General features: G+C 34.8%; 1 protein-coding gene across 19 annotated transcripts in view; it reads right to left on the bottom strand.

Moving 5' to 3' along the window:
- Positions 1-625: 625 nt before the first annotated feature.
- Positions 626-23,791, bottom strand: part of LOC122627764 (sodium channel protein para) — a 54,870-nt gene continuing 31,704 nt past the window's right edge. For 3 of the 19 annotated variants that reach the window (XM_043809224.1, XM_043809233.1, XM_043809234.1), the window contains 19 exons: positions 23,170-23,604; positions 22,806-22,902; positions 22,422-22,490; positions 19,452-19,702; positions 18,576-18,749; positions 17,808-18,158; positions 17,111-17,315; positions 15,031-15,162; positions 14,593-14,722; positions 14,341-14,465; positions 14,005-14,267; positions 13,761-13,934; positions 9,435-9,557; positions 5,899-6,021; positions 5,339-5,533; positions 4,965-5,210; positions 4,586-4,856; positions 2,549-2,853; positions 626-2,425 (listed from right to left, as the gene is read on the bottom strand). In XM_043809224.1, coding sequence (XP_043665159.1) covers positions 1,640-2,425; positions 2,549-2,853; positions 4,586-4,856; positions 4,965-5,210; positions 5,339-5,533; positions 5,899-6,021; positions 9,435-9,557; positions 13,761-13,934; positions 14,005-14,267; positions 14,341-14,465; positions 14,593-14,722; positions 15,031-15,162; positions 17,111-17,315; positions 17,808-18,158; positions 18,576-18,749; positions 19,452-19,702; positions 22,422-22,490; positions 22,806-22,902; positions 23,170-23,604 — 4,455 coding nt within the window. In that variant the 3' untranslated portion in view covers positions 626-1,639. Of the gene's footprint in view, positions 2,426-2,548; positions 2,854-4,585; positions 4,857-4,964; positions 5,211-5,338; positions 5,534-5,898; positions 6,022-9,434; positions 9,558-12,652; positions 12,776-13,760; positions 13,935-14,004; positions 14,268-14,340; positions 14,466-14,592; positions 14,726-15,030; positions 15,163-17,080; positions 17,316-17,807; positions 18,159-18,575; positions 18,750-19,451; positions 19,727-22,421; positions 22,491-22,805; positions 22,903-23,169; positions 23,605-23,791 lie in introns of all 19 variants that reach the window. The other 16 variants (XM_043809219.1, XM_043809225.1, XM_043809229.1 and 13 more) reach the window with 9 other exon arrangements.

A 23,791-nucleotide genomic window follows, 5' to 3' on the forward strand; every position in this document is an offset into this window, starting at 1 on the left:
CCGTGTATCTGTTGTGTGTGATAGTATATGTATTCAGGAATCGTAATCGTATATGTATGTATATAATTTATTTCACACCTTTCTTCTTCTATTTTTTCTCTTCTTTTTTCTTCTTTAATATATATAGTAACTAACCGATTATATGTATTTATATCCTCTCGAATTAATTCGAAAAGAATGATTACGTTAAGCGACATAATTTGTTCCATAGTTACCATATATATTAATATCGGTGAACACCGGTGATATTTGTTCTCGGTTTCACGTATTACGATCCCTGTTACGTGTTTTTCCATGTTATCAATATACCTACAATGTGTGTCGCCAGTTGAGCGACGCAAAGAGAAAGGCAGAGAAGAGGAGAAAAAGGAAAGGACGAGCGTAGGCAACGAGGATGATGACGATGACGATGGGATGACGTAGAAGAGTGACGTATAGAATAAAATGGTCGCGAGTCTCGCGAGCGCGCAAAGCAGCCATGTAGATTACGATCGTAGAAAACGGAGAAGGCTGGATCGTTAGTTTCACGCGACTTCACTTCTTCTTGCAGCCATCTTTTTTTTCTCTCTTTCTTTTTTTCTCTTTCTCTTTCTTTCTCTTTCTTACTTTTCCGCTCCTTTCCTATCTCTCTCTCTCTCTCTCTCTCTCTTTCTCTCTTCTTCTATTCGTCCTCTTCGTCCAATCACGTCGTCGTCGCCGCGCGCTTTTCTGGCAGCGCGGTCTCATTCCACGTTCGAGCTGCCGGCCGACCTCCTGTAAAACGTTGTAAAAAATCCAAACGGCAGGTAGTAATCGCGGAAATCGAGCTAGTGGTGTGTGTATATATATCCATATATATATATATATATATATATATATATATAGAATATATGTATATAGATATATATACGATATATATACGACGCGTGGGTCGTCCTCGACTCGAGCCACGTGGGCCGCGCGCCATCTTGCCATCGATCATCGTCCTCGGTCACGTGACTAACGCACACACACACACACACATACACACATATATGCATATTTATATATATATATATTTAAATATATATATATAGAAGAAGAAGGGGGTTGGTAGCTCGAGCCGGGCCCCGTGCCACGATTTTTGTCGGGGGAAGCGGGCCCCGAAGTCCGACTCGTCTCGTCCTCTTCTTCTTTTCTTCGTTTTTTTCTTCGTCTTCTTATTATTCTTCTTCCTCTTCGTCGCTTCGCTTTAATGTCGATTGAAGGCAACTCGTTGGAGAAGGAATGGTTAATGTACAATCGCGTTTTAGGAGTGTCTTTTTCGGATGGTAAGCGCGAGATCGATCATCGTAGGCTTTCGATAACGACAACGACGACGACGACGACGAAGACGACGACGACGACGACGATGACGACGACGACGACGACGACGACAAAGAGGAGGACAGTGTTGTCCGTAACGTTGCTTCGACTTTTTCCTTTTCTTCTTCTTCTTCTTCTTTTTCTTCTTTCTGTTCTTGCGATGACGATGGCAGGATTAATGACGATGGCAGGAATGACGACGACGTTAACGACGGCGACGGCGATGGCGACGGCAATGGCGGCAATTGCGTTGCTAGCGAGGAGCAGCTCGGTTGATAATGTCTTAAGATTTCGGCGAGTTTGACGACGGCAATGATCAGACGTCGGCCGTTCTCGAGGTGACGCTTGGCGATCGACTGTGAATGACGACGCGATGGCCGTTCTTCGTGACGAAGCCGTCGCTCTCGACGAGTACAGCGGTTTGTCGTACACGCGGATCCGTGTCTGGATCGTCGCTTTCCTCGCTCGGCCCGCCGAGACGTTGCTGTTTGTGCTTTCTCCAGGCATTCTGGATAAGCCGCGCGCAATATTCCTCGCGTTGACGCCAAAGGGTAGACGAAACCGGCTCGTAACCGGTCTCACCTGGACGAGTTTGAACTTCGCCCAATTCGCCGGTTTCTTCGATCGGATTGCCCTTACGCGCGAAGAAGTCCTTCGTAAGGGCGTCGAGTATATCGACGCAAAACATAAGGTCACCCTTACATATCGGTATATCCATCGAAACGATCTTATACTTGTTCGGCTTGTGTATCTGCAACGGTGGCTCCAAAACGTCTAAGAAGTCCGAAAGCTGATCGTATCTTATGTACTGTGTACCCTTCGGATCGAATTGTTGCCAAATCTCATAATACATGTCGTAATCGTCGTCCGTAAGACCCTCCTGTACGTCCTCCGTTGCCTGAGAGTAATTCTCCAAGATAACCGCGATGTACATGTTTATCACGATCAAGAAACTTATCACCAGGTACGACAGGAGATAGGCGATGCCGATCGTCGACGAACCGCAATTGCCTGGATAACCGATCTCGTTGTTCGGCTCCTGACAATCCTCTTCGTTTATTATGCCGTCCAGAACGCCGTCCCAACCGGCGGACGTTGACATCTGTTTATGCAAATATATCGTATAAATTAACGAGTAATCTCTATCGGATCGATAAGTACATTTTTTTCTCTTTTCCATTTTTTCTTTCTTTTCGTTTTGTCTTGAACGATCACGTTCACTTACCTGGAACAGCAGTATCATCGACTGCCCGAACGTCTTAAAGTTATATACATCGTCCAGACCGCTCTTGTCCTTAACGTGCATGAAGAAGGACATTCCAAAGATAGCGAAGATGAACATTACGAGGAACAGCAGTAGGCAAATGTTGAATAGAGCAGGCAAGGACATCGCGAGAGCGAATAATAAAGTACGGATGCCCTTCGCACCCTTCACAAGACGTAGCACACGACCGACCTTTGCCACTCTCACTACTCGAAGCAAGGTCGGAGATACGAAGTATTTCTCGATTATATCGCTGAGCACCAGACCTGTTGCGGTAGGAAGAGTTAATGTTAGAACAATTTTTATACTTAACAGGGAGATTTGGGTATGGGAGAATGGAGATGACGGAGAAAGAGAGAGGCAGAGATAGTAAAAAAAAATAAATAAATAAAAAACATTTGGAAGATCGTGGTCAGAGGCAGTGCCCGAATTGATTGAAAAATTTCTAAAGAAAATTTTTCGTGCATTCGTCGATCCATATATATATATATATATATATAAAAAAAAGAAATAGAGGAAATCAAAAAAAAAAAAAAAAACAAAATGCCATGCATTCGTAGAAATCCTACGTAGCCGTCGTGTATCAAAGATCTGATCTATTTGAAAGGCGTTGATCGGTTAGTTGAACGCGTTGTGGTCAGTGTACCCGAAATTGTTTGTTAAACTATAGGCGAGAATCGTTCGTATGTATCTACCGTGAAATGAACGAGCTCTTTCTTTTTTTTATTTTTAATCTTTTCGCAATATAAAAGCATATAAGTGCATCATTTGCTAATTCATATCTCTAGTGAAAAAAGAAGAAACATGTCGGTGAAAAGAAAAAAAGATTCATGCTCTGTCGTATTCTAACTATCGAATATCTACGATCATTGACATAAGAAACCGTGAAGATGCATACGCGCGAGAAAATATTAAAATCGTGCAATCAAATCCTTCGAAAATATTCGATCGAGATCTACTTAACAGTAAGATCGTATCATCTCACTTCTCTTTTTATATCTACTGTGCAGTGAAAAGAACAAGATTTCTCACTAGAATAGAAAAATGTGTATGTTCATGAAATATCGTGACATTCCAAAATCGAGAAGAAAACACGATCTCGACTAAGATCTAAGAGAAATTGATTTAGAAAATAGTATCTATGATCTATTTGATACAGACCCCATCTTACCGGTAACATCGATAAAAATTGTTCGACGTGCCGAATAAATAAATATTAATATTTTGCGCACGTATTTATCGACTTTTCCTCGTGACGAACGATAGTGGCCAGAGATAATAAATGTCATATATTTATTTATATTATTATACGAATATATAATATATAATAAATTATATCGTATTATATATTTATATATTATATCTCACATATAGGTATTTTCTTTTTGTAAAAAATTTTTATAACACCCACACGCGCGTACATTAACATTTTTTCTTTTTATCTATCTCCGTAGTGCCTTTCGTCGTCACGAGACAAAGCAGTATAGTGCGTCGGCGACTCGTCTGTACACTTTTTCTTTGAGGATAGTGGTATGGATGTCACATAGAGGGAAATAAGGATAACATCAAAGTCACGTCAATGTAAGGCGACGTAACTTAATGGTATCGATCAGTCGTTGCGACGCGAATGAAACGTACGAATCTGTTGGTTTTTTTCCTTTTAGTTTTTTTCTTTTCTTTTGTGCTTTCATTATTTCGAAGAAAGTCTTACGTGCGAGAGATATAAAAGTGAAGTGATATCAAGATGTGTAATAGTTGTTAAAAAATGTTTTGCCGTTGCATGCCTATGACGATGCTTATACTATAGTAGCCACTACGTAAGAAGAAATACTAAAAATGATAAAGCATTCGTGTCGTTAGATATGCTCGTTTTACAAACGAATTGCCATTTTGTGATGGAAAAAACAAAAGAAAACCAACAGAATCCTTAGTTTCGTCGTAATCTTGACATCGTTTCATCAGAGTCATACGACTGAGTTAATCATTATGTTACGTTACCTAATATTGATAATATAACAACAGTTAAATCAAAGAGGTTCCAGGGCTCCTTGAAATAATGGTAACGTAGGGCGAAAATCTTCATGAGACACTCGGTGGTGAATATCACAATGAATATCATATTGAGATAGTCCAGAACGCTGCTGAATGTGTCGCTCATTTGATAATGGTCCAATGTCATCGTGAGCATGTTCAGTCCGATGAACAACATGATTATCATATCGAACATTTTGTCCGTCACTATTTCGAACACTATAGCTTGCGGTCTCCACTGAAATCAATATACAAAGATGATTAATTTGAACGAAAGCGAAAAAAAGGAACAAAGAAAAAAAGAAACAATTATATCGTATTTAAATTGGATATAATGATTATTTACGATTGGACGTGGAATCGCCTTGAGCGGCTTCTTGCTGCCCATCTTTTTCATTGCATTGTAATATTTCTTCTGATCTTCCGTCATGAACATCTCGAGTGAACCACCGGCTTTCTTTTTCTGCTCGTTGAAATTGTCGATGATCACACCGATGAATAGGTTAAGGGTAAAAAACGATCCGAATATGATGAAAAATACGAAATAGAGATACATGTAGATGTTCGTCTCGCGTATCGGTTGCTTGTCGACCTGAACAGATAAATTTTGAAAAAAAAAAAAAGAGAAACAAAAAGGTACAAAAAAGAAAAAGAATCATAGAGGATCGCAGTTGATCACGTTGATAGTTCCATTGTTAACGCGACAAAAATATTTTTTACCTCCCGCGAATCGATCGCGTCGTTCATGATCTGTATCCATCCTTTGAAGGTCGCCACTTGGAAGAGGCACAGGTATGCTTTACCGACGTGATCGAAATTCATCGGCGAGTTTTCCCACGTGTAATTTTCCGCTAGACAAGCGTTTCGATCCGGTATGATTTCGTGGCTAAGCGTAGTCTTATTCGCATCGACACACTGCAATCAAATCGATCCGAATTTTATCTTTAACGAAGTCGGCAAAATTGTTTTGATCTTATTTTCTTTTCTTTTTATTCGCGACGAATAAAATTTTTTATTCATATCCACGAAAGATATAAAACATGATAATATAAGTATACTGTATTAATTTATATATAGAAATACATATTAGTATTATAAATTACATAAATATAATTCAGTATAGTATACTTATATCATTCTTATAAATTTTGTATTTAAGATAATTCTTTTTTTCTGTTCTTTTTTTTTTTTTTCAGAACATTTTCATACAAAACAATTTCGTATTAAACGATATATAACATTTAAAAATTTGTCCTTTATGAGATTTAAATTAATCTCACCTTGTAGTACTTGCCGGCGAACAGCTGCACGCCCATGATGGCGAAAATCAGCCAAAAAATAAGGCAGACCAGCAAGACGTTAAAGATGGATGGAATAGCTTGTACCAAAGCGTTGACGACTACCTGTGAGAATAAGGAAACTATTGAAAAGCTTCCTTTTCAATTTACTCCGTAACTTTGATCTAGAAATATATAATGTATATGCGCTTCTATTGTATATGCGCTATTCTATGATGCGCCAACTATATATGCGTCTCTATATGCGTCTCTAAATTTGTATATGTATGTATATATGCGCCTATATGCGCCTACGCGATTTTGTGCGACAGACAGAGAGAGAAAGTGTGAAAGAGAGAAAGAGAAAGAGAGAGATAGTGAGAAAGAGAGAGAGAGAGAGAGATTGATAAAAAGAAAGAGAGAGAGAGACAGAGAGAGAGAGAGAGAGAGAGAGAGAGAGAGAGAGTGTGATAGAGAAGTAGAAATAGAAAGAGAAAGACGCACCCGATGTATCGAGTGTACTCGATCGGCCACATAAATTTAATATCTTTTCATAAAAAAAAGAAAAAAGATAAAAAAAGCCAACCAACGCGTTCTTGAAACAATTTCATGAAAACTCTGAATTAATCCTATTTCTTTTTTTATTCTTTAAAGACCTTCGATTACGATTAAAAAAAGAAATAAAACCAGCAGATATTCGATAACGAATTGCGCTTCGTTTTTTGAATTTAATGACAAAAAGCGAATTAAAAAAAAAAAGAAATAATGAAGAAAATCAAGAATTCAATGGGAAAAAAAAAAAAAAAAAAATCAATATATCTTCGAATCTTTGCAAAAGATTAGTACTTACTATATACGAGATATAACAAGTCACGTGAGGTTTTGTTATCTCATTCGAGATATTTGAATGACTCGTTGATATTCTTTCGAATATTCAGTAGAAAAATTTGAATAAAGTCAGACATGTATACAATCATCAGGCCGATCGTCGTGATTTGATGTTGGACGCATTGGATACATATACATATACATATGTATATACGTATCCTTAGCGATTTGCTAACTATTACTATTACTATTAGTGCTACTACACTACTACTCTACTATTATTACTACTATTACTACTACTACTATTACTACTACTATTACTACTGCTATTGCTACTGCTATTGCTACCGCTACTACTACTATTACTGCTACCATGACTACTATTATTATTGCTAGTACAGTTATTGCGTGTTTTGTATTCGTGTATAAGTAATATCGGTAAAGTAGAAATAGAAGAAGAAGAAGAAGAAGAAGAAGAAAAAGAAAACGAAAGAGAAGAATAGCGCTATGTAATATACGAGCTACGAAGATAAAGCTCTATGTAGATATAAAGAACGAACACGGAAAAACGTGATAGAACGTGGAAGATCAGCACGAGAGCAAGAAGCGTGTATGCATTATGCTGAAAGCGTTATGCTAGGCAAAATGGGTAGAAAGATAGAAAAAAGAAAGAAAGCAAGAGAGAGAGAGAGAGAGAGAGAGAGAGAGAAAGAGAAAGAGAGAGAGAGAGAGTGAGGACGAAAGAGAGAGGGAGAGAGAGAGAGAGAGAGAGAGAGAGAGAGAAAGAGAGATGGAGAGAATAGGAGAAGGAGGGAGCTTAGCGAGAAAGCATAATCACATTTATGGGATAAGTGAGATAAGAAATAGAGAGAGAGAGAAAGGATATGCAAGCTTGTGAATATATACATGTCGTGTTAGCAAAATAAAAAGAGAGAGAGAGAGAGAGGGGAAAGTGAAAAAAAAAGAAAAAGTGAAAATAGTAAGGGAGGGGGAAAGAGTGAAGGTCTCCAAGAAATCGAAATGATCGATTAGTTTTTGAAGGAAGATTGCAGAAAGAGAGAGAGAGAGAGAAAGAGAAAGAGAGAAAGTTGCAGAGCGAGCTACTATAAAAGGTAGATAAATGGTGTCAGGGCGTGGGCATGACAATAACTCTACGCCCAGTGCCTCAGCGACCTTGTGTTGCAGTTTAATGTAGAACGATGTATTATATGTATATATATATATATATATATATATATATGTATGTATATACTTATATATGTATGTCACGTAACGATCTTGCGTTAAAGGAGAAAAAGATAGATAAATAGAGAGACAGAAAGAGAGATAGATGGGAAGATAGTAAGATAAAGAGAAAGAGAGATAGAGAGAGAGAGAGAGAGAGAGAGAGAGAGAGAGAGAGAGAGAGAGAGAGATTAGAAATATTATAGAAAGGAATCGGTCATCTTATTTTTTTATAATTTTATTATAGTATCATATATGATTTTTGGGATTTGTTACTACGTTCTTCTATAATAGACCCATTATTGTTTAACAAAGTTTGGATCATTTAATTCGAGAACAAATGAATTAACACTCGTTGAATAATCGAATCTTTAAAATGCAAAAAATCGAGAGAACGAGATAGATCAAGATCAAGGAGATCAAGAAGAAGAAGATAATTCAAGTTCGAAACTTTTCTATCTTTTGGGGCTTTCAATCCTTTTTCTTTTTTTTTCTTTTTTCTTTCTTTTTTTCATCGTTCACTTTTAAACAAAAGGGAAAAACGAAAAAGAGAAAAATAACTTCGACCGAGAAAATTCTTTTGTCGAGATCGTGGATGCTGCTGTAGCTGTTGTAAATTGTTGGTTTTGTTGTTGTTAATGTTGCTGTTGCTGTTGTTTCTACTGCATGTGTAATTTTAATGATTGCATCTAATTGGGGATATATATCTACTATGAGTTTATTTCTCTACGCGTATGCATGTATGCATAATATAATATATTTTCGCAAGCTGTGTGCATTCGCGACGATCGTACGCTCGGATATATGCATAATCACGTGCATGAGATAATAAAAAAGGGAGAGGGGGTTTTGAGAAAGGGGTGAAGAGGGTAGAGTGAGGGGTACGATGGATAAACGTATAAAGGAGGGGATGTTACGATTATGAATCGAGCTGGAGGAAAGGTTCTTTCTCCATTTTTTTCTTTTTTTATTTATTTTTTACTTTTCTTTTATTTCCATTTTCTCCTCTTTCTTTTCATTTCCGATAACGAGAAATACTCGAAATGTCGAGACGTCTCGTGAAAGTAAAAGAAAGAAAGAAAGAGAGAGAGGGGGGGGGAGAGAAAGAGTGAGTGAAAGAAAGAGAGAAAGAGAGAGAAAGAGAGAGAGAGAGAGAGAGAGAGAGAGAGAGAAAGAGAAAGAAAGAGAAAGATACTTTGTCGGTTCTTTCGTTTAGTTTTTTGTTGTAATTAAATTTTGTTTCTGTTTGGAACATACGTATCGGATTTCTTATACATCAATTATTAATTTATAGTTAAAAAAGATCGTATGGAATATATTGATATATATATATATTTGTATATAATCATAATATATTATATAGATATATGTTTATATACATATATATTTATATTTATATAGGTGTATAATCGAAAGAACTCGATATGACAATCTCGGAAATCTCAAAGAGCAAGTGACAAGGTCCGCTGAGACGTAGGGCTACATACCCGCATCCCCTGCATTCTAGACATCGCCCTGAGTGGCCTTAGGGCCCTTAGGGTCCTCATTGTTTTGAAGGCTTGGATCCCGCCAGCGCCACAGAGCGACGCTACGAAGTTAATGAGCGACACCTGCGAGCGAGAAACGAGAGCGAATCACAGCAAGATGTAGACAGACTACAGGGCTGAAGTATTTCGGATTATTTCGATTGGAACGTTCGACGGGATTTCGAAAGGAAGTATCTAACCGATTATATATAAGGATAGAATAATATCCAGAAATTAGGATCGTTAGCTTTTCTTTAGGATGGACTAATAGACGGATAAACAGAGATAGATTGATTTATAGATATAGATATAGAATATACAGGTTTAACCATGTAAAATTATTTACTTTATGTGTTTAATTTTACTCAAACTTTCTTTTCTATAAAAAATTTCCAATCGAATGATTTATATATTAATTGACATTATTAAGAAATTCTTTTCGAAACTAGCAATTTTCAATCGATCATTTTATGTGGTATATCCTGTATATATTTACATATATATATTATATATAATAATATAATATATATAATATATATACGTATATATGTATATATATATATATATATAGAAAGAGAAAGAGAAAAGGTTATATTAGGTTGATGGAAGAATTAAAAAAAGAGAAAGACGAGATGGAAAGAGAGAGAGAGAGAGAGAGAGAGAGAGAGAGAGAGAGAGAGAGAGAGAAAGAAAGAGGTTTAACGGAAGTGACGATGGACGGAGTTCCGGGGCTGCCAAAAAATTCTCGCAAATCTGCGCTGGACGCTCCTTCAATAGTAGTAGCAAGCAGAGAGACAACGGGATCCTGCTGAGATATCTGTTGGGTAGCTGATTTTTCCATATATACATATATACATATATATATATATATATGGAATAAAATCTAATAGTAATAATAATAATAATAATAATAATAATAATAATGATGATGATGATGATGATGATGATGATGATGATGATGATGACGACGACAATGATGATGATGATGATGATGATGATGACGACGACGACGATGATGACGATAATGGTGATGATGGTGGTGATGATGATGAGAATGATGATGATGATGATGATGATGGTGATGATGATAACGACGATGACAATGACGACGACGATGATATATAATACGCACACAGTGAATAGATACGACAAATAAATATAAGAAGGGATAAGAGGCGGCTGGACAGAGCCCAGGTAATGGCACACACACGCAGCGATTCAACGATAATAATAATGATAATAATAATAATAATAATAATAATAATAATAATAATAATAATAATAATAATCATAATAATAATTATAATAATAATTATAATTATAATCATAATAATAAATAGGAGAATATACATATATATATATATATAGGTATAGCGCGGATGCGTACTATACGTATACGTTGAAAGAAATAGATAAATAGATCATATATATATATATATAGAATATATATATATATATATGTATATTGTATATATGTATATATAGACAGAGATAATGAGATAGAGATAGATAGATAGCAACGAACGATTCATATATATCAATATACAGGAACACACACACGACGATATCATTGGACACGATCCATCCTGAAACAAACGTGTTAAGGTCTGTAATACTTGCCACGGAGACGCACGGCAAAGGTTACAATAAATACATATACAACGAGTTTGCCTAGCGGATTGATAAAGCCTCGGTAGGTAATAGGATCGCAAGTAACGATCTGCTTTGCCAATTTTTTTTTATTCTTTTTTTTTATTTTTTATTTTTTTAAGGAAGGAAGAAGAAATGAAACAACAACATCGATAAGCGTCCGTGCGTCTCAATAGAAAAAGATAGATAGATAGATAGATAGATAGATAGATAGATCGATAGATAGTTATATAGATAGATAGATAGATAGATAGATAGATAGATAGATAGATAGATAGATAGATAGATAGATAGATAGATAGATAGATAGATAGATGGTTAGATAGATAGATAGATAGATAGATAGATAGATAGATAGATAGATAGATAGATAGATAGATCGATAGAAATAGAGAGAAAGAAAGAAAGAGAGAGAGATGATTGTTTTCAAACTGTTGATCAAACACAAAAGAAAAGAAAGAAAGGGGGCTCGCACACATCGTTGGGCGTCCGGTGGCTTCGTACACTTACACAAAAAAAGCATCTATATAATTATAAATTATGTGTATATATATTGGTATATATATATTATATATATATTATATATATATTATATATGATATATATATAATATACATGACTGCATGGTGGATATAAATACACGTCGTTCAGAATAACGTACGTTAAATATACAAATGTCACGTTAATACTTTTTGCACAACGATCACTGGTACCAAAGACTCGTTAGAAAAAGGCGTACATAGGCGTTAGGCTATAGTACGACAAAGACTCCAATATAATCAGTGCAGACATCAAGTAGAGACGCCAGTGTATGTACCTCTGCACATCGGTAAAGCACACCACAGTATGCGCTACAAATTTCGCTGTAGCATTATACAATATGTCTCTTTATATTTTGCGATATTCGCTTTCGTCAGATTTTTTTCTTTTATTTATGTAGATATATGTATATATATATATATATAGATTTTTTTTTATTTGAATTCGCTCTGCCGAATTTCATCCTCGATTCGTTGCTTCTCGTTTTGAAACATATTTTTTTTTTCTTTATTTTTTTTATTCTGTATTCTTTTTTTTTTTTGTTTTCTTTCTTTTATTTCACGACCATCGTAGGCCGTGTTTCGCGCTTACGACGGATCGATTTAGGCGAAGGAGTAAAAAAAGAAGAAAAAAAAAAAAGAGATTAAAAGAAATATAAAAAAATTCGAAAAGAAAGATCGACGACTCGAAACGACATGCCTGCGATGATGATAATTTGTTTGTTCGTTTTTTCTACCTTTTCTTTCTTTCTTTCTTTCTTTCTTTAACAATAACAACAATCACAATAATAATAATAATAATAATAATAATAATAATAATAACAATAATAATAACAATAATAATATTAATAACGATGATGATGATGATAATAATAATAATCCCGATCGATCCGTCGATTTCGCAACGATCCGCTAAGAAAAGGGTCGATTTATAGATCGTTGAACGAGGCTCGTTTTCGTTTCAAGTCCTCGTATAGACCGATGACTTACTTTCATGCCCTCCCATCGCGAGACTGCTCGTAAAGGCCTCAAGGCCCTCAGTGTTCTCATCGAACGGAAGGCCGGGATGTCGGCGGCGCCGGCCCAGATCGCGCCCAAGTTGATCAGTGATAGCTATTGTCATTAAACATTGGTCAGATCGATGCATCGTACGTCTTAAATGCTATACCTTAACGGTTATACATATGTAGCGTGATCGATTAAGAGAAATCCACTGGAAGCTTCCACGTTCGGCTCCTAGTGCTTCGTATAGGGATTTTTATTCGTAAGGAGAGTAGAGGGATTGAAAGAATGAAGATAAGAAAGAAAGAAATATATGTATGTATATAAATGTGTATGTATATATATATATATATATGTATATATATGTATATATATATATGTATATATATATGTAAAGAGAGAAAGAGAGATAGATAGATCGATAGATAGATATAGGGATAGATAGAAATAGATAGATAGATAGATATAAAGGGGGAGTTAAACGGACAGATTTTCTCATGGGCGAGATTTTTTTCTTTCTTTTTTTTTTTCCTTTTTTTTTTTTTTTCATGGGAGAAACAATTTCAAAATACTTAGGACTAATCACTTAATTCCAGCACGATTTTTACTTTTCATACGAGTTTGACATTGTTTTTTTCTTGTTTCTTGAGATATGTATAATATATATTATTTTTAGTCAGAATTTTCGTGCTAGAATCGAGTAAGTTTGACACATGTAAGAAGAGTCCATCTCGCTTAGATCCCTCGAACGATTTCTCTCGAATGGTTAGTTTTGTTCGATTATGATCTTTAAAAGGATAAGTTTCGTCTTTTTTCTTTTTTTTTTTTTTTATATATTCGTTGCTTGATAAAATTTAGACGAAATCGCTCGATGATCGATAATACAAATATTTGGAGAAAGAGAACGCGTGTAATCATATAAATATGTATGTATATATATATTTATATAATTATGTTAAATATGTCACTTTACGTGAGATTCCAAATGTATGTAATAAAAATCATAGTGATTACATGCGTTCGTGGGAGAATCTAACGATATCACAGTAAGACATATGTTACACAGGTTTAGGATAAAAAAAGATTCGTAACTTACCATGACGATGATGAAATCGAGCCAGCACCAGGCATTCGTGAAATATTTCTTGAAGCCAAGGGCCAGCCATTTGATCAACATTTCGAGGAAGAAAATCACAGTGAAAATTCTGTCCATGTAATAAAGAATATCTTGCAGGATGGGTCGTTGCTGCAAATGGACATCTTCCAAGGCCTAAATCGTAAAGTTGATTAATAATAAAACGTGATATTTTATTCGTATATCAACATATGAAAACACTTACGAGAGCTAAACTACTCAATAGAATCATCGTTATAACCGCACTCTCGAAATATTTATTTTCGATCAATTGGAAAGTCTTCAGCCTCAAATTCGTCCATCCTTGCCAAAACGGAGCATCGTCGTCGCCAGCCAAAAACGGAAATTTTTTATAACAATTTTCTGGACAACAATCAGCCGGATAATCGGAATTTATGGGATCCTTGTCGGCATGTATTATCTCGCTCTCCATTATACCGTCACCCTCATCGCCATCTTCTTCTAAGTCTAAAATAATATTTTTCCTTCGTATGAAACAACGTTAGAAATATTCTAATATATTATAAAAGTTCGATATTACCTTCGTCTTGCTCGAGATCTTCCTTACTGGCATCTTTCTTTTCCTCTCCGTTCAACGAATCCATGCTACCTTTATGACTTTCGTCCTTGAACGGTCGATTCTTATGACTGCCATACGATTTGTTACTATTAAAAGAGAGAGAGAGAGAGAGAGAGAGAGAGAGAGAGAGGGGGGGAAAGAGAAAGAGAGAGAGAGAAACATATTAAAATTCAAACGTAGTTTTGATATTAAAATAGATAATTAAATACCAACCTGATCGTGTCTTCTTCGTTTTGATTAATATAATCGTTGTCTAATCTATAATCCCGATGATTTATCGAATTTCCTATCACCTTGGTATTATTTATACACAACTTGCCCCTTTTCAATTTGTTCTTCAGATCTCCTTCGAAAAAAAAAAAATCACAATTGATGCTATCACGAAAGAAACAGTTTTATTTCTTTTTTCAGTATTTTTATGAAATTAATCGGAAAGTATTTCGCAAAATAAATAGTTGGTATATATTAATATCGATAACTATGGATGTTATTTTAATTGCGTTACGTATATATTGGATATTTTATTAATTAAATACTAATTATTTTTTTAAAATATTGATCAAATGTTTTTTTATTTTTTTATTTTTTTATTACGACAGTTAACCACTATAAATAACATTTTACGTTATGACGGTATTAAGATACGCTTACCATGAATAGTAAATTCCATTCCGTCACCAATGGCTACCTCCAGTTGATTCAACTCCTTCGCACTCTTCTTATCTCTATACGCTTCCAAATCGCTATCTGCAAGATCTAGGTCCCCATCTCGATCAATTCCATCTGCACAGTCACATGAAAACTCTAACCCGCCCTTTTTTCTTTCGACGAGACTCGCATTCGAAAAGAACGTGCGTCGTTCGACGAACTACTTGTCTTTTTTTTTTTAATTCTGTTTCCTTCTTTCTTTTTTTAATCATTCAAATCATTTAAATAATAAATAATATAGATAATTATTATTGATGAAGATATTTGGAGTAAAAAAAAAAGAGAGAGAGATAGATAAAAAGAGAGAGAGAGAGAGAGAGAGAGAGAGAGAGAGAGAGAGAGAGAGAGAGAGAGAGAGAGAGAGAGAGAGAGAGAGAGAGAGAGAGAGAGAGAGAGAGAGAGAGAGAGAGAGAGAGAGAGAGAGAGGAAATTAAAGAAACAGATCGACGAGCGTTTCTTTTCTTCTCTCATTTTTTTTAATCACATATTTTCAATTTCGGCATGCAAGAGCATCGACTCGAGACGTTCGTGTTCCTTGCGATGCTCGAGTGAAGCTCCGATTTATATTTCGACTGTTAATAACAGTTCATAGTCTACATGTTTTTTCAGTGATATCGATAAGACGTTTAAAGAATCTACGGAAATTATAGGGTGTTTAATTATTTTTTCTTTTCTTTTATAATACATTGGCTTGTCGCAAAAATATTCGAACATTATCATCAAATTGAAGAATATCGTTTTACATCGAGCAAAATTTTTCTATAATATTATATAAGGCTTGAGCAAAATTATAAGAAGATTACATCTTTATTTTGTAAGTGAATAAAAAATAAAGATTTTCACCATGTCCATTATTAACAAGAATTTTTATTAAAAAAAAAAAAAAAAAAAACGTGTATAAGAGCATCTTATAGATTTAGTTAAGTATCTGTAAGAAATTTGTTTAACTCGTTATAAAGATTCGATGAATGAAATTAAATTAAAGAAAGAAAATAACGAAAACATTTATTTGTTTCATCATTAGTTTCTTTCTTTAGAAAAATAATTGCTTTTATGTTTTTTCTTTTTTCCAAACATATACCTTCTATGGTACATTAAACATTTCAGAAAGTTTTCAATACGATCTACAAAAAACATAAATTATTTAATTTCGAAAAGTATGGATACGAATATTTTTGTGAAGAATTATTATATATATAAAAAAAGATTTTTTTTTTTTTATAGAAATAGATAAATCACGCAACTACATTCTTATCGATATCACATTATTGTCAACTGGACTACCTCTATCTAATCGTACTCTCGCGATCGATAATATCGCTCGATGACGATCGAAACGATCCTTCGATTCCATTCGCCGAGTTCGAGTCAAACTCGAACACCCACCCAATCTTTGTATTTCCTGCTGTTGTTTCATAATTTTTCAAATTTATTATGATACCTTTCGGACGAAAAACGCGGACCCAAAATAACGAGCGAAGCAACATATAACTGCCAGGCGGCTAAATAGCGAAGCAAAATTAATAAATATTTTCTTGCGTTTTCACGAATTTCTTTCTTTTTTCTTTTTTTTTTTTCAAATCCCACCCACATGATTCGATTACGTTTTTTTTCTTACTTTGTTCTCTGTTCTTTTCTTTTTTTTTTTCTTTTTTCTCTTTTTTTAATCTCAATCCAAATCCACGAAAGTTCGAAAGTAATCTTGTAGAAAAAAAATAGCGAAACAATCAAAAACAGAAATTTGCATAATAAACGAAAAAACGTGTCAGTCAACGATCTTCTTTTATTCAACGAGTAAAGATGGCGGCGCGCGTTTTCTTTTTCTTTTTATTTCTTCGTTGTCAAATCTTTTCGATAAGAAAAAATCAATCCGAGGGAAAAAAAACCTTCGACTGACATTTTGTTGCCGAGAAGAGTGTAATAAAAAGCCGAACCGAAAACAGTGCCACGAACTACACAGCGCACACAGCAAGCGATCTGATTGGATATAAACCTTCTTTCCAACTGTTGGACGGTCCCTCACCTGGCGCCTGATCGGATATCTGATTGGTGAATTTGGCTCGCATCAACTTAGCAATGTAAAGGACATTTCGCTTGATCCATTTTACGAAACGTGCTATCCGATCGATCGCTTCCGCGATCTTGTTCGTGTCGTTGTCCGCAGTCGGCGCCGATAAATTAGATGAACCGAAGTTGCTCAGCAACAGGGCCAAGAAGAGATTCAGCACCTGTCGAGAAAATTGTTGTAAAGTGAAAATTGATGAATTCTAGACTGGAACGATGATTCGAAATATATTTTCTCTTTTACTTTTCTCGTTTTCTATTCTGTTTTGTCTTTTTCTTTTTTAATTGTTGAGCAACGTAAAGTAATCGATGCAAATTCGCAGACATAAAGTTCGATATTTCATAAGCGAGAATAAAAATTTACGAACTTCTGAAAAACGTTAAAATCGGTCTGAATATTCTGTGACTTTTTCATTAATCCATCATCATTGTTATTATTATGAACGTTAATATCGGTCTATTCTAAATTAATTAATAAAAAAAAAAAAAGAAATAAAAAGCCAATACTCGTCAGAGATATAATAAATCATCAAGAAGATGTACGGTCCTCGTTTAAATCGTCGATGATTTTCTGAAATGCACTGTTATGTATAGACACCGTGTAAAATAAATTCTGTTTAATCGTATTTCAATATAGTAGTTGATTTAATACGTACGACAAGGTTACCGATGACGACGGTGGCGAGGAAGAACGGTATGCAAGAGACGTCTCCAACCAGCATACAGTCCCACATAGATTCGATCCATTCTCCGCACAGAACACGAAAGACGATCATGAAGGAATGCATGAAATCGGTAAAGTTCCATCTGGGTAAATCTCCACCCGGGAAACGATCGACGTGATCGGTGTAATTCTTCCCGAACAATTGCATACCCATCACGGCGAATATGAAGATGATGATACATAAGACGAAGGTTAAGTTACCCAAGGCACCAACTGTCCTACCCATGATGGATATCAGTAGATTCAATGTGGGCCATGATTTTGCCAGCTTGAACACTCTCAGCTAATCAAACGAATAATTAATGATTATTTATTTGAACAATTAGAAATGTTCAATATTCTTCTATAAAATAATTAAATAAATAAATACATGTAATCGCGTCTAATAAATAAAAATTATAAAAACAAACAAATAATAAGAATAATTCATTGTTATAGGATTCAAATGTATGTATTAACATTAATAGATGATATATTAACATTTTCAGTATTTTATATTGAAATGTTATAACATTGGATTGATCCAATAACTAATTTTCATCGTAAAAAGATATTAGTATATTGTTTATTCGGATATAAAGTACTGAAAAATTCTTTTGATAAAACGATCAATCGCTCGAGATACACGTTGATTAAGATTCGAAATCGTTGCTCCTTCAGATGACTCATGTTATCTACATTTCTTATAGATCGTACTTACCAATCGAAAGGATCGCAATACCGAAAGACCTTGAACACCTTCCAAACCTAATTCGAGTAATGAGAGGGCGACGATGATGAAGTCGAAGATGTTCCAACCCTCTTGAAAATAATACTTCGGGCTCATAGCTATCAGCTTTAACGTTGCTTCGATGGCGAATGTAGCCGTGAAGAACTACGTTGAAATGTTAAATAAATTGCTTTAGTTTTTTTCTTATATTCAATTATCTCTCCGAGTGTTTAGGTAAATAAAAAAATATATAAATATATATATATATAAATTTTTTTTTTCATCGACCTAGATATAAATTAGAGACGTAGCAATTATCTTTTCTTCCCCACCCCCTCCCCTCTACTATTACGCTTTATTCATTCTATTTATATTAACAAAAATTTATACTAAATACTCTATATATCTCAATATTATCTAAAATCATTAGATAAAACTAGGTATAACCAGTGGCGAATTTAAAGTTCATGGAAATCGAGGTATTAAAAATTTGTCTCGTTTCAACTGTTCATACAAATGACGAACCTAGAAATACTATTATATTTAATCGCAAACACGTAAATAAAAATTATATATCGATCGCCAGATATTGAATTAAATCTATTATATAATATTATATAAATATATATATTTGCAGCGTAAAGATCCCTATCTTGTCGAGCTCGAGGCAACGACCTCGTTTAAATCCGCTACTGAGTATAGTAGTAATGAGAAAATCAAATTTTTAATCAAACGAAAAATTTGCAAATCTTTATCTGACATAAATAATCGATTATTTAATGATCCAAAATAGGAATAATTCGAATGACGTTAAAATAATTTTGTATATATATATACATGTATATATATATATATATATATACTTACGTAGTTACCGGATTTAAGGACTTTTTCCATGTCCTTGTCCATATCGTGATGATCCAATGCCATGAAGAGAGTATTAACGACGATGCAAAGAGTAATGAAGAGTTCTACGAACGGATCGAATACCAGAAGAGATACGTATTTCTGAAACTCGAGCCAGAGCCAACAGCAGTCCCAAACGCAGAAGATATCGATGCAACGTAAGACCCCGGCCAATATTTTCTCCTTTAACGTGGGCCCTTCCTCATCGTCGTCTGTCGGAAAGTAATAGGTCGAAACTGTAACGCGCGTTAGTCATTTTGTCTGGCACCACTCTTTTTGGGGAAAGAGGTTTTTAATTTTTACACATTCCGTTTCTTTCTACGGTTTTTGAGAACAAATTTTTCTTACATCGTTTATAATTATTTATCATTAAACTTTCGTTTCGTTTGTTTTCTTTTCTTTTTTATTTCTTTTTTATTTGATTTTCTTTTATTTATATTTTTTCTTTCGTTATTTTTTTTATATACATATTTTTTTTCTTTTTTTTTTTTTTTTTGATCGATATCGTATTTCAAGCACGTTTTTTTTCCGTTCAGAAAATTTTACACGGGCAGGTGAACAAGTTGACAAGCAAGCAAGCAAGCAAGCAAGCAAGCAAACAAGCAAGCTGAGGATGAACGATCGATGAGAATAAAAGTGTTAAAGAAATAGGCACTAGCAAGAATGAGTGAGAAAGGAATGTCGAGGAATTTAGAAAGATTTTAAGGAAAATAAAATGATGAGGACAAAAATAAGAATAAAAACAAATAAGAGTAAGAAAGGAAGCAAGCTTTTTCCTTAACGTCCCGAATGCAAAATGCAGAAATTCGAAGTGATTGCATGCTTTTCTATTTTTCTATTTCACGAATGAATCTTCATTGTTCTCGTTGACATTGATTAATTATCTTTCGAAATGACTTTCGAAACTCATCAGATACTCACTCAATCTTAAAATCGTACCGCTCATAAAACAATAGAGATTCCTTCTTCATTTTTTTTTCTTTTCTAATATAATATATTCACGGTTAAAAAGCAACATTCGAGGAGCTAATTTTCTAAATAACAGTGCGATCAGATGCAAATTTGCGTGCTAGTTATAATTTATAAAGGAAAGTAGAAGAGAGTAATAGAAAGTAAAAGAAGAGAAACGAAATGGAAAAAAGAAAGAAAGAAAGAAAAAAGAAGAAAAAAAAAAAATATCGAACGAGGACGTGGCGAGTGTTCGCGCGAAGTTTCGCTTCATCAGCATTTTCTCTTAATGAGAAATAATTGTGCAATGCAAACCCAGCCATACGCGGCAGTGCTGCTTGTATTTTAATTCGCGACGAATATAAAAAGCGCATGGCGGAAAAAAAAAATGATCGGAAAATATCCTAAAGGAATTTTGCTAGCACGCGAAGACTAACAAAAACGAAATCTAGATAATGACGTATACAGGGTGACACAATAATCACAGTAAACTTTAATTTTTCTTGAGATGATATAGTTAATCTAAATCCTTCAGTAAGATTTTTTTTTTTTTAAATAATCATTTTTGTAGAATATTCAAAAAACGTTTACACTATCATTATAAATAATATGAAAGCTATTACTTTCTTTCTAAGACTTACTTTTATCGCATTCGTCAATTTGAGATTATCATTTTTCTATAATAATAATGAATAATTATAATTTGTTTCTTTCATTTTCCTATTTTTAATGGTCAAATACAAAAATAATAATTTTGATAATATCACGAATATTGAATTACGATTCATTATTAATCTTTCTATGATGTAGTCGATATATATACACACACACACATATATATATAGTCGATCAATTTTTATCGACGATTTAATTAGTTGAACTTGGTTAATATTTAATACTGATTATTTTGTATACAAAAGTACCAATAAAAAAAAACTTTATCCAAGAATTCTTATCTCAAGAGAAATAAACTCTTTCTCAGTTATACCATGATCATGGAAATCGCCCTATATATATATATATACACTATTACATGTATGTAATACGAAAGCTTGAAATATTTTGTGCAGCCGCAACGAAATAAACGCTAAATTCCTGCCGTGTAGAAAGAATCAAGCGGACAAACTCTATTTCCCCAAAAAAATAAATACACTTCACATATCTCTTCTTTAACCAATATCGGAAAATATTACTTTCGAATCGTTTGAATCCCGTCGAATATGGTACCGTTCTCGCGTTCATTTTTCCTTCGCGAATCGTAGGGTACACATCGATGATAAAAAAAAAAATAATAATAATAATAATACGATAAGGAGAATAAGAAGAAGAAGAAGAAATGGAAAAAAAAGAGATAAAAAAAGGATGAAAGAGAATGAGAGAGAGAGAGAGAGAGACACAGAGAGAGATTACACTTAAAGAGACAAGAGCGTGTTTCGTTTACGAGTACGATTGTTAAATCAATCGGAGAAAATGGTGGATTGAACTAACCGATTTTATAAAAGAATAAGGGTATCGATATACTGTATAATCTAGGATATAAGAAAATAGGTAGAGATAGACACGCGCAGCCAAAGAAACGTCCAGCATCACCTAATATGTATAGTAAATTATATATATGTACGTACGTACGTACGTATGTATGTAGGTATGTATGTATGTATGTATGTATGTATGTATGTATGTATGCATATGCATGTACGTACAGTATGGATGAAAATTACAATCACAAGGATGTATAAGGTATAACTTTCACTCGTAATAATAGTAGTAATAGTAGTGGTAGTAGTCGTAGTAATAGTAGTAGTATAGTAATGATACGTATATACACACATCGAACGATAGACAATAAGATATGCACACTTGCGACAAAGGTGACAGATAATCATAGTGGGAGGAAGGGAGATAGATAGATAAGTAGATATATAGAGAATAGAGAGGATTAAAAAAATATTTTGCTCGAAAGAGTCGATCGCACGTCATTACCTCCTTGCTCGGGTGTTCTGCTCTGACGTCCTGCTGCTTGCTCGATAATATCGTTGAGCACCATCACATCTGCGAAAGGAAAGAAGAAAAAAAAGAGAGTGTAGGCACGTACGTCACACGGTGTGCGGTAGACAAATTAAACGAGAGGATGACACGTGTGCCAAAAGTGTGGACCGATAAAATAACATGATGAAAGAGAAACACTTAAAGGAATGTGATGGACAACATTTGCGATTTGCGAATGTGTTAGAAAAATGTCGTATTTCTTTTCGTTTCTTTTTCTCTTTCCATTTCCTTTTTCTCTCGGATTCTTTATTTCTGTTTTGTCTTTTTCCTATGGTTAATCTCGTATCGTTGAAAGACGAAACTTTTATTCGATCTTACCCTTCATATCGACGACGGCATGTTGTTGAGAAGGTTCGATGAACGGATTATCTTGTTGCTTCGCTTTGCCCATGGGATCGCTTTCTAAATCGCTTTCCTGAAAAATCATGAAATAGGTTCGTACAACGAATGTAGAAAATGTTTAATACACAAATAAATAAATATTGGAAAAATATCAATAAAAATGATCGGACATCGGATATCAAGAACGTATCAGGGAAATGTCCGAAAGAAATTAATTTTGTCGACTTGTTCGTTTAAAATTATCAAATAAAAATGAGATCGATAGACTTTTCGTCGTTCCAATCATTTCTATACACACGTAGAATTTAGATGCAATCAAATGATAATACGAGAGACTCACGCAGTGATACTTTTGATTACAATCTTGTAGATGACCATTAACCGATGGTGGCCTAACCGATCTACTTCTCAATCGACTTTCCTTGGTCATTGGTTTGCCGATTGCACTGGCTATACCACCTAGAAGGTCACCGTGCGACGTATAGGATAGTCTCGACGCGTGTGACGTGTAGGAGGAATGCCGCGAGCCAAGATTCGCATAATAAACCGGCACTACAATAGTTCCATTTTCCTCGGACATCGGTGTGACGGCATTGGAGTCGTCGGCATAAGGCAAGTGTTCCTGGGCATCCAAATAGGTCGATAGTACAAGGGGTTTCCTGTCACCACCTGGTGGACCAACGAATCGACCTCGACCATTCCGTATCGTGAATTGATGACTCCCACGACTACTCCGGCGAAGATTGAAAGGTGAACCGGGCAGGCTAAGGCTCGCCTGTAATAACAACAAAGCGGACCACCGCTTTTCTCTCTCTCTCTCTGTCTCTCTCTCGTCGAACACTTTCCTAGATGTGTCTCGGGTCGTACGTTCTCTCGGGTTGTTGGGACAAATGTTGAAAGAATATTAAACACGCAAAGAGAGAGAGAGAAAGGGAGAGAGAGAGAGAGAGAGAGAGAGACAG

This window comes from Vespula pensylvanica, chromosome 3 (assembly GCF_014466175.1).
Source record: "Vespula pensylvanica isolate Volc-1 chromosome 3, ASM1446617v1, whole genome shotgun sequence".
NCBI classification, from domain to species: domain Eukaryota; kingdom Metazoa; phylum Arthropoda; class Insecta; order Hymenoptera; family Vespidae; genus Vespula; species Vespula pensylvanica.